The 20,526-nt window shown below is 46.8% G+C and overlaps 1 protein-coding gene across 2 annotated transcripts in view; it reads left to right on the top strand.

Annotated features, from left to right (window-relative positions):
* The first annotated feature begins 872 nt into the window (after positions 1 to 872).
* Tow (target of wingless) overlaps positions 873 to 20,526 on the top strand; it is a 34,242-nt gene continuing 14,588 nt past the window's right edge. The window contains exons 1-2 of one of the 2 annotated variants that reach the window (XM_076817696.1): positions 873 to 1,090; positions 2,550 to 3,810. In XM_076817696.1, the coding sequence (XP_076673811.1) occupies positions 3,720 to 3,810 (91 nt within the window). In that variant the 5' untranslated portion in view covers positions 873 to 1,090; positions 2,550 to 3,719. Of the gene's footprint in view, positions 1,091 to 2,549; positions 3,811 to 8,336; positions 9,061 to 20,526 lie in introns of those variants that run through there. The other variant, XM_076817697.1, reaches the window with a different exon arrangement.

Here is a 20,526-nt window from a genome sequence, read left to right on the forward strand (position 1 = left end):
ACGCATTAATATTTGCCGAAAAACAAAACGCTCGCGAGGTACTACGATGTACCCACTGCGCGGCGTGACTCGGCCCGATTAATTCAAAATTATTTCACTTGGCTGGTACGACCAGCTCGCGCTGCGAAAAATATACCTGGTAAAAATATCGGTTAATCCGGCGGGTACACGTGTACCGTTACGAGAACGCCAGCTTTCGGCGCAATCATGGAAACGAGGAATCCCCGTCGAAAGGTCGTGTCATCGCGGGATCCTGGTAATCCTCCCCGAGGCTCTCTCGCACCTCCGCCCTTCACCTGAGTTGCCTATGAATGCCAGATTAACTCCTCCGGGAGTCTGCAGTGGCCACGTTTTCATAAAACGCGTCAGGTCGTCCCGTAACCTTCTCCGCTGTTTAAAACGGGAATGAAATTGCTGCCTTGCTGGTGGAATAATTCTAGTCGAAGCAGTCTTTCAATTCTCTACATTCATATTACATAGTACACTTGCCTTTTTACATTAAAAAAGTTGCCTGGCACTGTGGATTTAAGTGGTCGCTCGCGAAATAGGGCGAATGTTTAATGAATCGATGCAGCGAACGGATTAAATTCGTTGCTTTTGTTAAACATAGTTTATTTATGTCGCGAATGATCTAGATACTCGTGTGAGTGAACGCTTCACATACGCATTCTACATATGTGTATCGTACTAAATTCCACTGTAGTAGTCCAGCTATCGAGGTGTATGTATAATTGTATAAATACGCTTGCATGTGTGAAGGAGATCAACGACGCTGGTGCGTGGCCCCCGTCTGTGTGCCCAACACCCGTGCGCGTGGCCGTGGGACGTAACGGTGGGAGGGCGCATGCGCATATCCAGCTGGCGCCTCGGCCGGCTGAATAGTCGATGCTGGAACCTCGTAGTGCGAGTGTCTGTGTTTCCTCGTCCTTCGCGTCTCGCCGTGAATTCGTACGCGAATTAGATCGCCGTGCATGCACGTACACGCGCGCGGGTATGTAGAATAGAGTAAAGAGCCCCCCCCGTTCGCTTGTGATCGCCGTGAACAGGTGGACATCGCCGAGGTCGCTCGCCTTCCTGCGCAAGAAACGAGGTTAGTCGACTTGGAATCGAATTTCGGTTAACACGTCCCTTTGTGATCCTCCACAGGGGAACGACATCGCGTTCAATCTTCCCCTCCAGTAGTAGAATTTGGCGTTCGCGTATGCTTCGCGTTCCTTTATTTCCGAGCGAGTGTCACGCGTGTGGTCAGCGAGAGTGGCGAGAACGAACTCTACGGATCGACACGTTCGATCCCCGTTTTTCGGGCGTGATTATCGAGCTCCGCGATAGATCGGACGAAAATAGTAGCGCGTGCTTCGGGGCATAGCCGAGGCCCTCGCTGATCCAGTAACGTCGTCTATTTCGCCGATATATAGAGGGCACGAGTCGCCGCTGCGAAACGCGAAAGGGAGAGATCGTAATTGTATTTAGCCGGGACACGTCGGCGGTGGAAGGGCTCCGTGCGCTGGCAGATTCTTCCAGGCCTGCTGTTTAATCGTTCTCCTGTAAGCAGAGAGCACTGATAGAGGGGCGGTAATCTCTTCTGTGTTGTCGCGCCGAGCGAGTAGCAACTTGTCGAATTGAAAACGTCGTCGCGTAGGGGATCGATAAGCATCGATTATACATTGGCGTAATTACAGTGAATGGCAACGCGAAATCCGATTAACCGCCCGCCGCTATTGTGTGCGGTGTCGGGCGTGTGGGAGGTTGTTCGCCAGTGGGAAGCATCGCGGTAACGCAATGCAGGCCGCTAATTAATCGCGTACAGGGCGGGGAATCGAAGCGGGCGACATTGACCGAGAAACAGGGAAACGGATGACGGCGTATAAATTTTACGCCGCCGCGGTATCGAGTGCCCCTCGAGCATCCGATACACGTCGGACGAGCTTCGCTTCTCTAATTACCGCGCGACGCGTCTATTCACTGAAATCTAACTTAGTCGCTTTCTCTCGGCGTCGGAAATTCGATAATTTCGATATTCTGCCTCGCGGCTCTGGGCTGGTTCTCGAGGCAGAGCGGCTGATGGACGAGGGAAGAAGAATTTTTGTTACAAAGGCGCGCTGTATCGCGACGATAAGAATTGCGATAACGCCGGACTGTTTACGAAGGCTCGCGCGTCCGTGGATTTTCACGGGTGAACCCTGATTGCCCGCGGCCTGGTCGATTCTCCATCGTTACTTCTTGCCGCGGTGTTTGAATTTTAATTCCCGCTGGGCGGGCAAGGAGGCGCGCCATTTTTCATTGAAAGCATTCCCCTCCCCTCGAATGCCCGACACTCGTACGCAAGCAGAGTCAACGTGTCCGGGGAAGGCAAACAGTGGCGTTTTCCTCGTAGCGAACGTAAACACGGCGCGTTCACCTTTCGATTTTCCTGGCAGCCGCAGACCACACGGCTGTTATCAGTAAATGCACGGCGTGTTTGCGCTCGCGTCGCTAATTACCCGCTCGCGCCTCATTACCGCGGCGATACCGCGTCGGTCACAGCTCTAATCTCGTGTTTTCCTTTGCAGCTGCGAGTGTAATCGTGTCGAATTCGATCGCTGGCTCGCCAGACGTTCACCTCGATAGAGGGAGAGAGGGGGACGGAGGGAGAAGGCTGAGGGGGATCGAACGAATCCGTCTCTTGCAGCCCTCCCCCGGTCAGCTTCGTCTCTGCCACGCAACGTCGATCCTCTTCCTTAACTTTCTGCCTCCTTCGAGGACCCTCGAAGGTCAGGTGTTCTTAACTGATCACCGCTACCCAGGGAGCTCTGCTCGGGGATCCGAGGAAGTAGCTTCTCCCTGTTGTTCACCCTACGATGGAGCAGCCTTGGTCGATCGACGGCTCGAACGACTCGGTCAGTAGGTAAAGCGGGGAGGACTCTGGTGTTCGCGAGCGGAGAGTTTCCTCAGGGCAGCGATCAGTGGCTGAGGAACGAATGCGCAGATCGACGGAGCGGGAGGATGCCCGGCTGGCCCCTTTGGACATGGGATAGATGATAGATCGTGGACGATGGGGTGGTAGAACAGGCAGGGAACGCAAAATGGATTGGGTGCCTTGGCTCAGGTAGCCAGAGACGACGAAGTCGCGGGAGTCACGGCGAAACGAGGCCTGTCGACAACTTCCCTGCGATCGTTTCCTCCTGCGCCAGGGGGGAGGTCACTGTTGCGCCGTGTTGGAAGTGCTCTCCTTCTAAAGACTGTTCCTCCTTCCCCGCGAATTGTACCATCAGGGAGGGTCGCCTCTCTGCTTCGACGACGTCAGTGAACGTATCGGAGGGGGGATTCGTTGTAAAGGGAAGAAGCTGCCCGCGGAGATCCTGCGACGGGACGGTTCTCTGGTCCCTGAAAAGACTGAATTGCTGGCTGGAGAGTTTTCATGTATCCCGTACATATCTTTGCTCGGCCCGCAGCCACGAGCTTAGGGCGCGTGTCCGATTAGTATACGTATTGCCAGTGCGGGAAGAACTCTTTCGGTGGCTAGAAATCTGCGCTGGCAAAGTGTCGCGCAGGACACGGTGGAGGATATTTCATGCCGGCGCGGTAGCCAGCATTTTTCTATGAGAATTTAGGGAGAGATTCTCGGCCGCCTCGCGAGGGAGCAATCTTCTCATCTTGGGAGTGTTACCAACGCGCGACGGAGACTGAAGACCGCGCGCAAGTCAGTGGGAAGCGAAGTCGCGGGCTTGCAAGAGAGCAGGATGGGTTGTGGGCAGAGCAAGATCGGCAACATCTATCCGAAGAACAAGAAGAATAAAAACAACAGCGGAAAGAAGAACGGAGAAGCTGTGGGTGAGTGGCACCATTCTAACTTTTACCTCTATACTGCTCGACACTAATTATTCTGCCGAATATATGGTTATCTATACATTAATTGAAAATAAGTGCCCAATGGAAGGCATGCACCTACAATTTTCTTAAAAATCACGTAAGAAGTAAATAAGACGGAGAAAGCAATTTGGGTTCGCGACAGTTACATACAATTTTAGAAAATTTATTGCGACACTTTTTTTTCCTCGTGAAAAATAGCGATGTATGTATTGCCCCAAGCTCGCGCAACACTCGCGTAAATGTTTAAACAATTTAGAATTATTTTCTTGCAACTATGGTACAAACGTAACGCATATAATAATAAGAAAAATACGAAATTAACAGAAATTGGGACATTCACCGTAATTCTTGGATCTGAAATAATACGCAGTCTTGTTTTAACTAATAATTGATAATTTAAAACAGTGCCACCTGTGTATCAGGTGATACACTATTTACTTTCGACGAATGCCATGGGGATTCCCGTTTAATAAATAATAATAATAATAATTAATATTGGGTAACTCTTACGTTCAATTTGAGGGTGATTTAATACTCGACCACTGGAGCACGGCTCTCCTAACACCGTAGTCAGGTTTACTCTGCAAATAGTACCCTAATCATAATCAGTGCCCTAGCACTGGATTAGTCCCGCTGTCCAAGCGCAGCGTGCGCACCGTCCTCGCTTCCGTGATTATTCCGTCAGCCCCGACCAATCCCGTCCCGCAAACTGTATCGGAATCGTAGCCTAGGTCGTGTCGCCCAGCGTAAATATGTAACAGCGGGTTCGTCGAGGTCCCCTCGCCGACTGAATGTGGGGGAGGGAACGGCATTGTTCGCGTAATTGGCGTGCTTGCTCGTCAATCTGGATCCCCCGCGTAATTGTTGACTCGGCGACTGTAATTAAACAGATGCGTCTGAATCTGGGGCATCGACACCCCGCGGCGCGAGTTCCGACGAAAGGCATAAATCGCCGCGTTTATGGGCGGTGCTTTTCTTTGGCGCGAAACCGCTCGCGTCTTGGCACTAGAGGCTACCGAAGCTTTCTAGCGGTGCCTAAAATAATTAGCAAATCACGTTTCTGCACAACTTTGCAGAACGAGTGCTACGTGACCTTAGAAATATTGTTGGTCGATACGAAACTCGTCTAGGACTCTCTACCTTGGTATCTAGCATCTGCGCGTACCTACTTCTTTTAATATCTCTTAACGTAATTGAGGAACTTGCAGCAACAGGGGTGCAGCTCCCTCTGTACCAAATTCGAGAAAATTAGAAAAAGCTGTTTATAAAATTATTGCTTTGAGTTAACTGTAAAAAAAGAACACTAACTGAAAAATATGTATTTTCGTAGAATAAGTAGTAGTTATTGAGTTGATAAGTTTTTATTTCTATTTTTGGCGAAAAAATATTCTATAATATTAATATTATTATAATAATTTAATTTATAATAAAAATATTCTATATTAATATTATTATAATAATTTAATTTATAATAAAAATATTCTATAATATTAATATTATTATATTTAATTTATAATAAAAATATTCTATAATATTAATATTATTATATTTAATTTATAATAAAATATTAATATTATTATAAAAATTTATTTGTAATTAATCGCTCATTTCTTATCAGATTCACACCAAACGATGTAAAATTTTCTGTACTAATATTACACGTCATGATTCAAAAACTGTAAAAAGTGGAGCTGCACCCCTCTTGCTGCAAGGTCCTAGATCGCTTCATTGTCGCGTCGCACTCTAACCTGAGATTCGCCACCATAAATTTAAACCTTAAAATTTCGTTGGAGGACAGCTAAAGCTTCCCGCCATCTTCGCGAAACAGAAATCCGTTTAGACGCCGCGAATTCGTCTCGAGGCTAAGTCCGCGATGCACGTTGTGCAATTAGCGCAGGCTCTCGCAGTACCGCCCCCGTGAGATGCGTATCTCGCAGACGTTGCAGGTCCTCTGGTTAGAACGTTTAACGTTCATCGAACGCAAGGAGACAGAGGCAGCGCCGTTATCATTGAGTCAGTAGCAATCGTTGACTCACTACCGAGATTAGAAAAGGGGTATCCATTTTTTGAAATTAAAAATAGCGACGTCGCTTCTTCCACGTTTCCTGGTTTCCTTCGCCAGGCAGATATGTGGTAGATTGTGGCGTTACTTTGTATCTGATTCGGCGAGGAAATTACGGAAGGCTTTTATAATACTAAGAAACCGCAATTCTTTGTGTTAGAATTATGTATTCTTTGAACTCTTTAGTTTAGACTGCACTCCAGATCCTAAGACCTACGCAACGAAAATCACATCGCAATTTCTTTTCGCACCTATTCCACTTATCTTAAGAGTCATCAAAATCCTATGCCAGTAAAACTAAGCAGATAAGCAGTACACATATCGCCTACAAGGTAAAGTAGAAACGAAGACAGTGGCAGGGAGTTAGAGCAATTAATTCCACGTCAAACAAACGTGTAGGTACAAGGGTTCACTTCTTCATTGTTTAAATATCTTCGAGTTGTTCTGATTTAGGGTGAGTTCTCTTAACGCCAAACGGCACCTAATACCGGCCACTAGCTATATCTGTGATACTTGAAACGCCACGTTATTCCGCGTAAGCCGTAGAGGAGATAATAAAAACAACATTTAGCTTTCGACACGATTCAGTGGCGTGTGCATATCTAAGGAGATTCGCTTAATATTATTTCCTTCTTAGAGAAAACCTTAAGCGTCCAACGCTAGGTGGACTCCCCCTACTTAATTCCCCCGAAAGTGTTCCCGCGAGTCCCTCGACAATCGCATTTCTGACTCATCCGTGCACGGTGTTTGCTAAACCCGAACACGTGATGATCTGCCAGCCGCGCTGCGACGGACATCTAGTAGATAAGAGGCTTCGTCGGGCTCTTTATTGGCTGATTTTCTGCCATAATCATAATAAAAAGTTCAGTGGAGCGACGACAGGCTATGCGTGCCCACGCACACGTACGACCGATCGATATTCTTCTACGGCGCGCATCGCTCGAGGTGGATTAGTCTGTTTGGGTTAGGTCGCGCGAAAGGGGGAGCGTAACCTTCCGAACGGTAAACTGACATTCAGGAACCTGTTGTGTTTCGTTGCGCACTGGCCCCCCCCCCCCCCCCCGCCTTTTATCTGCTAAAAGGCGACGGTGTTCAATAAGTGCCGGATGCACTTACTCCTGGCACACTTCGCCCCCCTTTATTCCTTCTACTGCCATTCTAGCCAAAGAGAATCCGTACGGCAGTTTACACCTCCCCGATAACAGAGCGCATCGCTCCATCGAAGCATCGAAACAACGCTCGGTCTATTTCCAGTATTCGACGCCCCAAATTCGCCAGAAATAAATTATCAACGACGATTAAGCGGCGATGGGTTCTCTATTCCGCGGAGTCACGCGACCTGCATTCGCCAACTCGGATCACTCTCGCCTGGTTTCTTCTTCTCGCTCGTCCGCGTCGATGACTTTGAGTCGTGCCTGTTTGAAGCCGATTGTCAATAACGCTCGAACGACCGAGCCGTTATTGGCGGGGGGGAGGAGGGTCGGGCACGTGACCTGCACTCGAAATAAAAAGGAAAATGAAAACAAATATGGACGCTGGCCGCGAGTCTCGAAATCGCTCGCCGGATCGCGGTTCGTTGTTTATCGGCATCGATGTCTGCGAGCTAAATATAACAGCCGCGATAATTCTGATATTTATATCGTTATAATTGATTTGGTTACGGTGCTTCTGCACACTGTCGTGTAGTTCGTGCGCGCATTCTACATTATGCATCCTTGGTTATTTTTTGCTACTTAAGCGCAATGACTTTTAATAATAGGTAACCCTGAGGGGCATTCGAGATGTTTACAGGTGAATGTTAAACCGCGCTGCGATTTCGTTATGTCATAACGGCTTCCCGCTAAAAACAAACGTAGCACGTTGCGCGCGTCGCTGGTAAATTTTTTAGAGCCTTCGTTGTACGGCGTAGTATCAAATGTAGACAGTGATTCAGCTTGAAAAAATATACCGAAAGTGTAGAATGGAATTTTATCCTCCGCGTGGTGGTTTTCGAGAAAATCGACTTGGGAAACACTCGGAGCGAGCGCGCCTTTTCCCGCGCATTTTTCTTCTCCACGAATTATTCAATTAAACTGCGCCGTTTACTTTGGAACACCCTGTAGGGACAGATAAATATTAGTCCCAGTGTTTACCCGCGCCTTATCGTCGATAAATTGCACATTTTTGGTGGCAGCAGGAAATACAAAAAGCAATCGGCTTGTTTACGAAATTATACAGTACGATTATCACAATTGCCTATCTAGAAAGTGTTTACTCTGTTTCGAAATTGAACGCCGATAAATATACCGCGCCATGCCTTACGTAACCGCGAGCGAATTAAAGTTTGAAGAGGCGCCATGCCACTTCAACAAACACCGATCCACTCGCTCGGGATCCCGATCGTTAAATCCGGAGTATCGTATTTCGTGCGATTTTCAATTTTCCGCCGGGCGCGAGAGGCTGCGCGCGCAGCTGGCCTGCCGGTTTACAGCGTCCCGCGACGTTGCCGCCTTTTAAGCGGGAGCGTTTGTGTAATGCCGGCAAACGGTCAAAGTGCTTCGGTGGTGCGCGCGTACGTTCGCGGTTCTGGTGTTGGATTCCCACAGTGCTGTACGTCGCGTCTCGTGAAAATACGCTAGAGCCAGTGCGTCGTCTTTACTCGGTAAACAAGACAAGTTCCAAGGCCCGGGGCCGATATCATCGCGCTCGGTAGTAGAGCAGCCGACGGCAGGCCTACGTGATCGTTGTCCCGCCTATAAAAGGGTCGCGCCTCTCTAGCGTCGGTGTCTGTCTGTCGTGGCAATTTCGTGTGCGAGCATCGTTCGATCCTCGATTCTCACGAGAACGCCAGTTCCTTCGGTATAAAACAAACTGTCTCTCCTCCGTCGATCGCTGGTGAATAACGAACTATACTGATCGCGCGCGCGTCTGTAAACGGCATCGCAAAAAAAAAAAAAAAGTGAGGTTAAGTAACCGGCGCACGGCGAGGTAGACTGTCGTCGGTAGGTGATAGTGAGAACGACTTTGCAACGCGTCGAAACGACATTTCCCTCGGGTGGAGGCCGTTCGTCCCGCCAGGACGTCGGATTTCGAGAGTAAGCAGAAAGGGGCGAAGATGTGGCTGAAGGTGCTAAGGCAGAACATATCCCATTTGGCCCGCCGGGCGAAAGGTAAGGCCCCTATGTTTCGCATCTGTCGGTTAAAATCGCGGTGGGGAACCGGGGAACGTGACGTGTCGATATTGCCATGAGCCGGGGAGTTATTTATAGCTTGTGCGTTACTGGAGCCTCGCTCTTTCACGTGACGATGCCTCGAATCGCCATTTGTAAACACGCCGCGATCGGCGATGGGCGCATTTCTGTGCTCGGCAGGGCCGTGCTCGCCGAGCGTGGTGGACGTAGAGTAATTCTACCCTCGAATTAGGCTGCATCTAATTTAGGAAGCTCATCTCGCGTTTCGCGGTCTTTCGGAGAAGAGAATTGTGGAATGCGCCGTGGCGACGGTGCTCCCTGTTGCAGCTGCGTGACTCACGCGGCTACTTCAGCGAAACGCGTATCCGGCTTTTGCATTGTTTCGAGTTTCTTCACCCCACGGAAAAATCCGCGGCGAATGCTCGTCGTGCTTCGAATTTAGGCTTCGCGGCGGCTCCGTGCCGCGTGACTCAAATAATTTCGGCGAAGCATAACGTGCAACGTGTGCCACTTTGTACTGCGAATAACAATGGAATCGAGGAACCGACGGACGCTCGGCTACGCGATTCAATATTCTATTTACGCGTCAGTGGTGAAAATAATCTACCGTAATTTGTGCGCTTATGCGTGATACCGGCGATTTGAATTGTGAACTTTAACGAACCCCACGGAATATACGTTGCTCGTTAAAACGGGATCGTAGCCACGTCTGCCTTTCCGTTTCCGACGGCCTTGAGAAATGAGAATTCAAGCTGGACGCTCATTTCGGGCGCGTTCGAACCGTTATCGACGCTCGGACGATTTGGAAACACACCTTCGAACCTACACACTGTCGCGATCTGTCAACACAAAGATCAATCGAAACCTTCGAATACCCTTCGTTCGTCCGTCGAAGCGTTTCAGTTTCCTTCTTTTTTTTTCAAACAAGGCAAACGTTCCACGGTCGGTGATGTGCCTGCTGTTTCTAATTTTAGAGAAACTACCAAGTGCGATGGTTTTAGGCAGCGGTGACGACGAAGGCGCGAATTTTGCGTCGCGCGGGATGCATCCTCGCCGATCGAGAACGAGTTTCGGTCGATCTAACCCGACGCCACGGCGGTCGACGTCACTTTCCCCTCCGCGGCACGCCCCGATCACCGTGGCTGGGGAAACCTCTGGGGAAAAATGCGTAGCTCGTGACAGCCGTGAGACCAGCCGCTATACATAGCGTGCTATATTGTACGCAATGGCGTGGGCGCTAGAAAAACACGGGCGGCCATGGTTTTGCGCACTCTCTTTTATGAACGCGTCCCCTGGGGACGACTGACCTGCCGGGTTAATTCATGCAAATGGGTAATTTATTTCGAGAGTCGCCCATCGTTAGGGCTGCCATCTGTCCGGGTTTCCCCGGATTTGTCCTCTTTTTTTTAGGGCGTCTGGGGGGTATTTTCTGTAGTGATCCGGGTTTTTCAATGCTGCTCGCTCAAAAAGTCATAAATATTTTACCTTTATTTCTTGATCGCGGTTACAGTCTATAATTTACAGAAATTTTTGCCTTGGTATGTCATACCTAATATATAAAATAATTAAAAGTGTCCGGGTTTCAAGTGGAAATGTCCGGGGTTTTAATGCTCTCTGTCCAGGATTAATGATTTTACAGATGACAGCCCTACTCATGATCGTCTGTATTTCGGTGTCGTTAGCATTCCGCCGTATCCGTTTCTACATCTGACCTTTCTCTGTCGGAGGTGAACTTTGTCAGGTTCTTTCAGCGATCGGCAGCGCTAATTGCGCTGTGTCAGTGATTAATTCCTGTTTGTACAACGACGGGACACTACGTCCATAGCCGCTGCATATGGAAACACGTCTTTAACTCCTCGCTGCCGTCAATGCAGCAACGTAGTATCTAGTAACGTCCACTTTCGGCGCACGAAAAGGCGGTAGCGCTGTGTCACCCAGATCCTGTTCCAGATAAGACGTAGTACTACGTGTTTGCATCGCAAAAGCGCGAAACAAGACTTAATCTTGTTAATCAACGGCGAACCGAGCGGCGTGTTTGCGGAATTACGGACCGTGACGCCGGGTTGCATTAGCAATGGCTTTTAGGAATGATAGTACGTCGGGGGAGTTGTTTTCGTTCCTCGGTGCACGCGAGAGGAGGCGCGCCTTCCGCGCGGGGTTTTCGGAACAACAGATCGCCTCGTAGGTGAAAAGTGCGCCGCTCGCAGATAACGAGCGCGATATTCGACGGTATCTCGCTCCTTATCGGCTAATAAAAATCTTTATTACGTACGGAACCAGTCTTATCTGGCCGAGTCCACCCACCTTAAGCAGCTTAATGCACCGCTGGTTACGCGGCGTTTAATCTGCGCGATTAAGGTAGGGTGGACCGGGTCGAATCGGATCACTTTGTGTTTGATTGTAAAAAAATAATAATCAGACATTAAAAAAATAATTTTTTAATATACATTCGTGACCAGTACACCTTTGGCTTTAACACGACTATATATAAAGTTAAAAGTAAGCATAAAAATCTTTCTTTTATAAATAGAAAAACGAAAAAGTGAGAAATAGGTATCCGATTCGCCCCGAAACTTGGGGTGAATCGGATAACCCAAAAATCTCTGATAAAACTCAAATTTTAATAACAAATCTTTGTAATCAACTTAGAAAAATATAATATTGTCCTGAAAGTGGACGAATTAATTTTTCACCAGAGTAAATACAATGCCATCTTCTTAAGGCCATTAATTTATTTATTTTTTTCGTCATTTCTTTAGATTTAATTTTTATCACAGCTTCCTTTATTTTATTTTTTTTTTTGACACCATGATCCTTGAGTTCGCTTTTTTTATGTACGTACGAACCATCTATATATAAACAATTATCATATTTATAATAATAAAAGTACTCATGTATGTCAATGAAAATTAAGAGTAATCCGATTCGCCCCAAATAACGTGATCCGATTAGCCCCATGTATAAGTATTTCAAAGGTTGTAGATTACATAAACATATTACGCTATGATAGTCTAAAATACCAGAAATACTAAACTCGGACACCGTGCAAACTAATAACAATAAAAGCATTTCAATTTTCCAGCTTACTTTTTACTTTAAATACGGAATTGCAGATTACGTAGATTAGATTCGGACCAGAATTGAAACGTTCGCACGCGTCCATCTTACTGAAAACGTACGCCAGCACTAAACAATGACTCAAAACAATTGACGGGCTATTGCGGTAGGTGCGAGGGGCAGGGACGAGGTACTACGAACGATTGGAATGCTCATTTCTATCGCGATGTAGAAATATGGATTAAATTCTTATTTTGATCCGATTCGACCCGGTCTACCCTACCGCGACTCAGCTCTCGCGGTCTCTTTCACGAAATATTGAATGGTCAAAGACGAGGCGCGCAGTATTCTCGGGAATCCTTCAAAACACGTCGGCCCAACAACGCAGACACTCCAGTCGAGCGGAATAATTATTTATTTGCTCTGGCAATTAATAGCTCGAAAATAACACGGCACGAGGGAGTTTGCTTTGACTGTTAGTCGATGCGTTATAATAGATCCAAAGGCTGCTCGCCGAGACACGTAGAATATTTAACCAGCTGTTTATCGCTCTGTCTAAAATCCTTATCAGCAGTGCGCTTTTTACGATTCGCGTTTACCCGACAAAACGAACCGCGTCGCATCTTTTACGCAGCTTTAAAGAAAACAGTCCGAGGAAAGCACAGAATCCTCCCAAGTGTACGGTGCAGATGAACTCCTCGAGCCGTTTAGAAAATAACCGATCGAGAACGCGGAATGAAGCTTTTCTGTAAGAGCTCTCGTTTCCCAGATAATCGACTTCGAAACGGCGCGCAGTGGCGCCTCTGCGCTCCACTTTCGAAGCCGATTTCCTCGAGAACGGAGGCTGGGGCGCGGTGGAATTTACTTCTACGTTTTCGATTCGGTTTTCCTGGAAGAGCCGCGTCCAGTCAGCTCCGCGGTCCGTCCGCGCCGCTGCAGAGCGTCAGGTTTGTTATTTCTTCGTCGGCCGGTACTAATCTTTCTTTTTTTATCGCCTCGCGTGAACGTTTCGCCGCGATATAAACTTTCCGCGAGCGTGTGTGGTTCAAAGTTCGCTCTCCCCGTTCAAAGAACTCTCCCCGCGGACACGCCCACGCTGCACGCCCGCCAAGGACGCGGGATCCTTCGTGCCACCTGTAGTCCGACTCGGAAAAATATCTGCCTGTTACCGCGGTGTCACTTTCCGTGGTTTCACCGGCGCGCTCTCGTCTGACAACATGTCAGTCGCCTGATGCCGACGCGCAGCTTTTCCACCGCGAAAAGCTTCCTACTCCTCGCTTTCCTCGCCCCGAGGCTCTTTCACTTTATGGAGGCTCGAGGTACTCGCAATTCTGTCGAATTCACATCCAGGGGAGCAGTTTCGCGTGCCCTCCTTCCCCTTTCATTTCACTGTACGACCCGGGGATGGGATTCGCCTGCATTCGTTTTACTCTTCGAGTAGGGTCAACACGATTCCAATTTAGGGGCATCCTAGATTAACCGGGCTAGGTTCTTTTCGCTACGGTGGTGCTGCGTTAGATTCTCATATCTGCAGGGCGAAATTTCACATTCGGGAATTTTGAAGGCATTTTTGAATGATTTTATTCAGCTTCGAGCCTCTGTCTCGTATGTTTGGTTCAAATCCGGAAACTCAATTTTCTAGGAATCTAATAGACTTGGAACTTTGCAGGCGTACGTGGGGTAAACCAACCAGTGAATGACAGAATTGTTGAATCCATGGAACTTTGAGATTAATACTTGAATATATTCATGTATAACAACAAAACAACTGTTGAAATTGCATTTAAATTTAGTTTTCTTGAAATTTCTATAAAAATAATTATTTATTTTTATCGTAATTTAAAAAAAAACAATTATAAAATGCAAAACGTGTAGAAGCCTAGTAAATGATCGCATACTTTTAATAAGAATTGTACTTATTAGCGTTTGCTTAATACGCGTAACTAAAAATATAGGATATTAAAAGTGCAACTACACTACATTTGTAAACATATATTAATGTTTAAATTTATAATTGACATTTCTTTGCCCAATGGTCTGGGTTATTTACTGGTATGCGGCCAATTACTGGTTGGTTTACCCTAGTTATGATGATAATACAATTTAAAAAAAAAACACCCCTCGGGGGTGAAAAAATGGAATCGCCCACAGTAAATACGCATAACCACAAATCCAAACGACTTGAAAACAGCCTATAGCCACAAATCAAAACTTAGACACTAAAAATTAAATGAAAAAAAATATATAAAAAAATTTAAGTTAAACGATGTTATTTAATTTGATGAAAAATACAATAAAAACTAAAAAATAATTTAAATAAAATCGTGGGGGCAGGATATTTCATAACAGAATATGAATCAACTTCATACAGAATCAAGCGTCGAAATGCGTGAGGAATAGCGATGAAATATCCTGCCTCACGATTTCATTTAAATTACTTTTTAGTTTTTAGTGCATTTTTTATCGAACTGAATAAAATCGTTTCACTTAAGAAATTCATTTTACGCCATTGAAATCGGACCTTTTAATTCGTCCTCCCTCCGCCCCCGATTCCACACTCGGGAAAAAATTTGCTCCGCCGAGCCTGCGTATCTGCCGCGGAAACAGTGGAACAAGTACCAGCACCTGACGGTATCTATTTTCCGCGCGAAATCTTCCTGTATAGAAGTAAAAGTTCCCTCCCTGATCGTGAAACTTTCGAGGAGAAGTTAGACGAGTTTCGTCGCGGGAAAATGCCTCCCCCTCCGAGGAACGATATAAGAGCCAGGCAATAAGCTTGCCACTCGTTTCCGCAGATGCCGCACTCTCGCGGGGGATCCGCGTTTATCAGCGTCGCCAATTACGAGGCGGCTGTCGCATGCTCGAGTCGCAGGTGGGAAACATCGTTGCGGAACTCCTCGCGAGGGTGCGAATCCACGATGAGATTTTCCACGAGACTTTTCAATCGCGAGGGAAAAATCTCGGCAACGACTGAATGTAAATAAATAATGGAAACAGGTAGTCGCGTGAGATTTTTGAAAATATATCACGAGACTTGTTTCGCGAAACTGATTTTAAAAATAATGAAATAATTCTCACGTGTGATTAGAGTCTCACGTGAGACCCGATATTTTTGCCTCATCGTGGATTCCCAACTTTAGAGTAGCTCCAAAGCAAAGGGACACCTCGCCCCTCAAGGACCACCGTCGCGGTTGCGCTTCGTGCAATTATCATCGCGGAGTGGAGGTAAATTTCAATCTGGCCGTTGATGATCGTCATCGACGAGGGCCGGCGGTGTTCACAATAAATTTCAATTACGAGCGGCTTCCATTCCAAACGCTGAGCGTGTTCCGGTTTCCTCTGCCTGCTCCGAGAAAGAGAGATTTCTCCCGCAGCTCTCCCCGTCGTCTAGACTATTACGTTTCCCGCGAAGAAATTGCACGACGCCCTTAATAGAGGTTGCGGAGGCCGCCGAGTGTCGCGGGTTCCTCTCGTTTCTTTTGCATCTGTAAAATAGACGAAGAGGAGACATAGGCCTGTTCTGACAAGCGCTGGAATCGCTATCAATCGTCGTCGATGTATTGATTTCCACGGAAACCAGTCAGTACCGCGGTGTAATTCGAGCCCTCCTCGCTGGCTCGTATCCGTGTAATAGCATTCGACGTACAGCGGCGCGCCTCTTTTCCTACTTCGCCTGTGAATCTCGCCGCGCGTATCGCTTCCTTCCGCTGTTTGCCCGATTAAGGATCGCTGATGGACCGTCCAGCCGACTTACTGCCTTGCTGGTACCCCACTGGCCCTGCACAGGGCCTGACCCAGGGGCCTCAAGCAGGGCAAGTGCCCAGAGCGGCAAATTTTAGTCGGCCGAATTGGTTAATTAGTAATTTATGAATACTAATTTTTTTATACAATTAAAGGGATTTTGTTATTCAAGAAATACCTGTAAAAAATTTCACTCGCTGTGAAAAATTAATTTGTATTTATAATTAAATATAAAGGGCGGTGAAAATGGCCTCTGCGGCGGAAGGAAGTGAAGGAGGAAAGTGGGCGAGGAATCGCGATCTTCATTCTTCCAGGGGAATCATTGATACCGTAGCACTTAATACCGAATCGGTTCGAGTATTATTTATGTTAGAATATAATGTTTATTTATTTAAGAAAATAAAAGTTACACAGTCGAAACGTCAGTATAATAATAATAAGAACTGTATAAAGCTTAAACTAAAAGTAATAGAAAGACTAGTCTTTAGCGCGATACAAGTTAACCGTTCAGAGGGTTTTCTCGGACTGAGAGGCGCAGCGGTCGAGAAGACCGTTTCCCCCTCTTTTGGGTCTCCTGTAGCAAAAGAAAGGAAACTCATAAGTTACCGGGTCCTTAAAGTCCCTGACACTCTATCTCTAGGAACAGTCTATCGTTGTACAGATTCCAACAATTTAAAATTCAGAAATTTGCTCGAGGTGGATTAATTCGCGCAGAAAAGGCTCCGTGGAACGCTCGCCGCTCGCGGGTATTTAGCAGGTCGATCTTTAACGCGAAGCCTGAATTATTTATGGAACGGTGTTAGGCCTCGTTTCACGAAACTAGGATACCGGGCACCGTGCATGCGGCAAGGTATTCGCCGCTTATCAGTCGCCTCAAAAAAGATCAGTCCCCAGCGGCTAGATAAAAAGAGGAGTGCGAGTCAGGGACAGATAGCGCGCTGTATCGAGGTCAATTTCGGCCGCGGATAAGACCGAGTGTTCGATCGCGCCGAGGCATTGTCTCGTCCCTCGGATATCGATCCCTCCCTGTTTCTCTCGCGCCGCCAAGTAGAGCACAGCCACCGCACGGTCTCTCGCGAATCGATGGATCCGCGGTTTTGCCTCGGGAGTCGTTCACCTTAAACTAGTCGGGCGTTCGTATCGAACGCAAGTCTGTGCGGCGAACGCCCGTTTCCCCGAGCTGCCTTGCCGAACGTAACATCTGCTCCGTTCTGATTGATCCACGAGACAGTCTGCGAAGTTACCTCGACTCCGCTCCGAAACGGCGCGGCGTAACCATAGATACTGTATTCCTCAGGGAGCATCGGCTCACGGATCGCGAAACACAGCCGAGTGGAAACTGACCTCCAGCCCGCTGTGGTCCACGGCCTCGTGGAACTTTTTTCTTTTGTACTCTTTGATGCTCTCCAGAAGCCTGTTTTTTGTTACATAAACCAAAAGCAGGGTGTATAATACTAATAATAATAATACGTCTTTGTTACATTCCCAAAACACACACAGAGAAGTAATGGGCGGGACTCAGCAATTTGCTGTTTTTAAGTCTAACCCGAAGAGTGGTGACAAAGTGCAATAATTATAGAAATAGAACATGAATTCAATAAGTTAGAAAATAAAATATAATACCTAAGAAAAACAAACGCATTGCGGTATGCACGTTCAACTTTATCCTGAATTAATAGCACTAATCAGTATAATTATACAACACACTTTAGAGACTGATATCAAACATTGACCCATAGGTATGAACCGTATTTACAGGTCGCTACGATTTGCAACATTATTTTACACAATTAAGTGTAGGGTAAAGGCAGGTAATATGGAACTTCGTAAAATTTCGATAACGAAATAACGAACTCTTCAGGCAATCGTGTATACTAGATCCCTAGACACAATAGACGATGATACTGGCAATTGAGTATCAGTCGGGCATCCATTATTGAAAGAGTTTATATTTTTCGTGGGGTGTAAAAGTTTCTGAAAAGTGCATCAAACAGTTGAATATTGTAGTGAAGGTATATTACAAAGTATTTGATATAATTTATCATTAAATATGTGTGTTCTTCATTATTAAACTGATTGTTCAAGAACACACATTTTTAATGATAAATTATATAAAAATAGTTTAGGTATCAATAAAGTTACTTTCTTTAATTTGCAAAACAATTAGATTTGTTTACATTTGACGACGTAAATATGATTATGCATTAGTTCCTTCGTCCCTCGTGTCAGTTTTATTAAAAAAAAAACAAATTCCCCTACTTTTGACAAGCTTTTGAAATCAGATGTTCCATATTACCTGTCTTTGCCCTATATTACTCCTTGATAGCGTAAAAAAATGTTGTTTCTGTGTCAGGTATAAATATAGCTTCCACTATTACCCCCAAATCTACATGGACGTCAGCTCTCCAGTCGTTAATTGAAAAACCGACAGAAACTCTTTCCTTATAAACGCTTAATCCTAGCGACCTCCAAATACTGCCCGATTAGTCTGAAATTTTGCACAGGTGTTATATAGCATATTTAGAACAGAAACAACCTTACGGAAAACCTACGTTTTATTCTTGAAAAAATGGACCCCCTAATAATACTACTTCGACCGAGAATCGGGACTTGCAGCGAGCCGGAGCTCGGGTTTAAATAAACTCCGGGCGTAAATAGTTAATATCTGCGATCATCTGGCAAGGATCAGCGCGCTGCGCTATGCGTTCCCTCTAATTCCACTCCACCCAGATGGTCAGTGTCTCCCTCCAGCTAGATCCATCGACGGTCGCGATTCAGCGTCATCGGTGGAAGCAGTGGGCGCGATCGCTCGAGAAAGACGGTCGCCGAGTCACAATGGATAGAAAGTCCCGTCCTATATTTGGCCCCGTCTGCTGCCAAGACGCATTAACGGCAGACGTGCGTAGGGTGAATCAACTAGTGGCGGCCCGCTGTTCGATTTTCAATCGAGAGTCCGCCGCGCGTCCATCACGAATCGAATTTCAGCGGTATTTTTAGCGTTTCGTCCGCGGGATTACGAGGCGAGCTAGGTAAACAACTACGGATCCTACGGCTGTTACATCGACGCGTTGTGTTACGCGATGGAAACTCGCGATTTCGCGTTGATTGCCTGTAAATGTACCGCGGGGTATGAGAGAGCTGTTTGAGGTCGCGATTTATATATTTATTATTTTGCATTAGGTACTTTGTACCATACAGAGGTGGTTTAGGCATTATCGCAGCTTCAACTGGGCCTCGCCTTTTCACCATACTATGGCCAATTGGTGCGATAAATACGGAAAATAAATAACTGTTAGAATATAATGTTTATTTATTTAAGAAAATAAAAGTTACACAGTCGATCGTCAGTATAATAATAATAAGAACTGTGTAAAACTTAAACTAAAAGTAATAGAAAGAAAGAGTAGTCTCTAGCGCGATACAAGTTAACCGTTTGGAGGGTTTTCTCGGACTGAGAAGCGCAGGGGTCGAGAAGACCGTTTTCCCCTCTTTTGGGTCTCCTGTAGCGAAGGAAAGGAAAACTCACAAGTCACCGGGTCCCCAAAGTCCCTGACACTCCAACTCCAGGAGCAGTCCATCGTTGTACACATTCCAACAATAACAAAATAAATATATCCTGCCCAGTGTCCGGAGAATTTCGGGCGCCGCTGCAATTCGGTAAGAAGTGTTGGGCACGAGACGGTCCCTTTCGGTTCCTACGTGCTTAGGGAGACGTCTAATCTAATTATACAGGTGGATTCCCCGAAGCTGGCTAAGCCTGCGATGCAGGATTTTATTGAATGAGATTATCAAAAGATGCGGCTTCGTATCGATCATTCGCATGCTCGTCCTTGTTTGCGCGTGCCATCTGCCTGTCCGGTTCGTCGCTGACCTATTTAATCGTAGTCGACAGCTGGGACCCGCCCTTTCAGCCACCCTTTTTTTTTTGTTACGCATACCTACCCCTGCGCGGCACTTTTACTTGGCTCGGTACTCCAGCGTCCAGCGCGGATAAAGCCATCCTGTCCCAGCGGCACAAGTAACCGTTCGACGATCGGTATTCGTCGCAGGGATCGGGGGGGAGCAGCCTACGGTGCTCGGGCGAGGTTGAGTAATCGAATTCCCGGCGAGCGTTATTACTGGAATTCCACGTCACGGATATCGAAAGATCTGTCTGCCACCGTGGTTAATCATCGAGTTACATCGATCGTCGCGGTTATATAGCAGCGCGAACGTTTGCCGCGAGCACGTGCAGCTCCTTAACGAATCACGCCCGAGCACTAAATATAGATCCTCGATCGGAGAGGCGCGATCAAGTATTTATAGAAAAGACGGAGATGGGAAGGTAGCATGTGGTTTGTCATCGAGACACGTTCCCTTGGTTCTCGGTATGCCTATCGAGGATATCGAGATTACTGTGGAGTAGGTACTTGTAGGAAGGGTGAAGGCCCGGTGGAACTAACGCGATTATTCGCGGCGGCAGCGGATATTTTGCCGCGGCAGCTTACTGTACGCTTGGAGGACAGCCTTAACGCGTTCCTGGCTTTAGGAGCTTGCGATAGAATTATTCGCGATTAGAATTACGCGGAGATTCCGTAACGGGGCGCAATTTACATGCGTGCACGCGCCTCGGGTGCACGCACGATATGAATCTATTAGGCGGAGGCC

The sequence above is a fragment of the Andrena cerasifolii genome, chromosome 8 (assembly GCF_050908995.1).
Source record: "Andrena cerasifolii isolate SP2316 chromosome 8, iyAndCera1_principal, whole genome shotgun sequence".
Classification (NCBI taxonomy): Eukaryota; Metazoa; Arthropoda; class Insecta; order Hymenoptera; family Andrenidae; genus Andrena; species Andrena cerasifolii.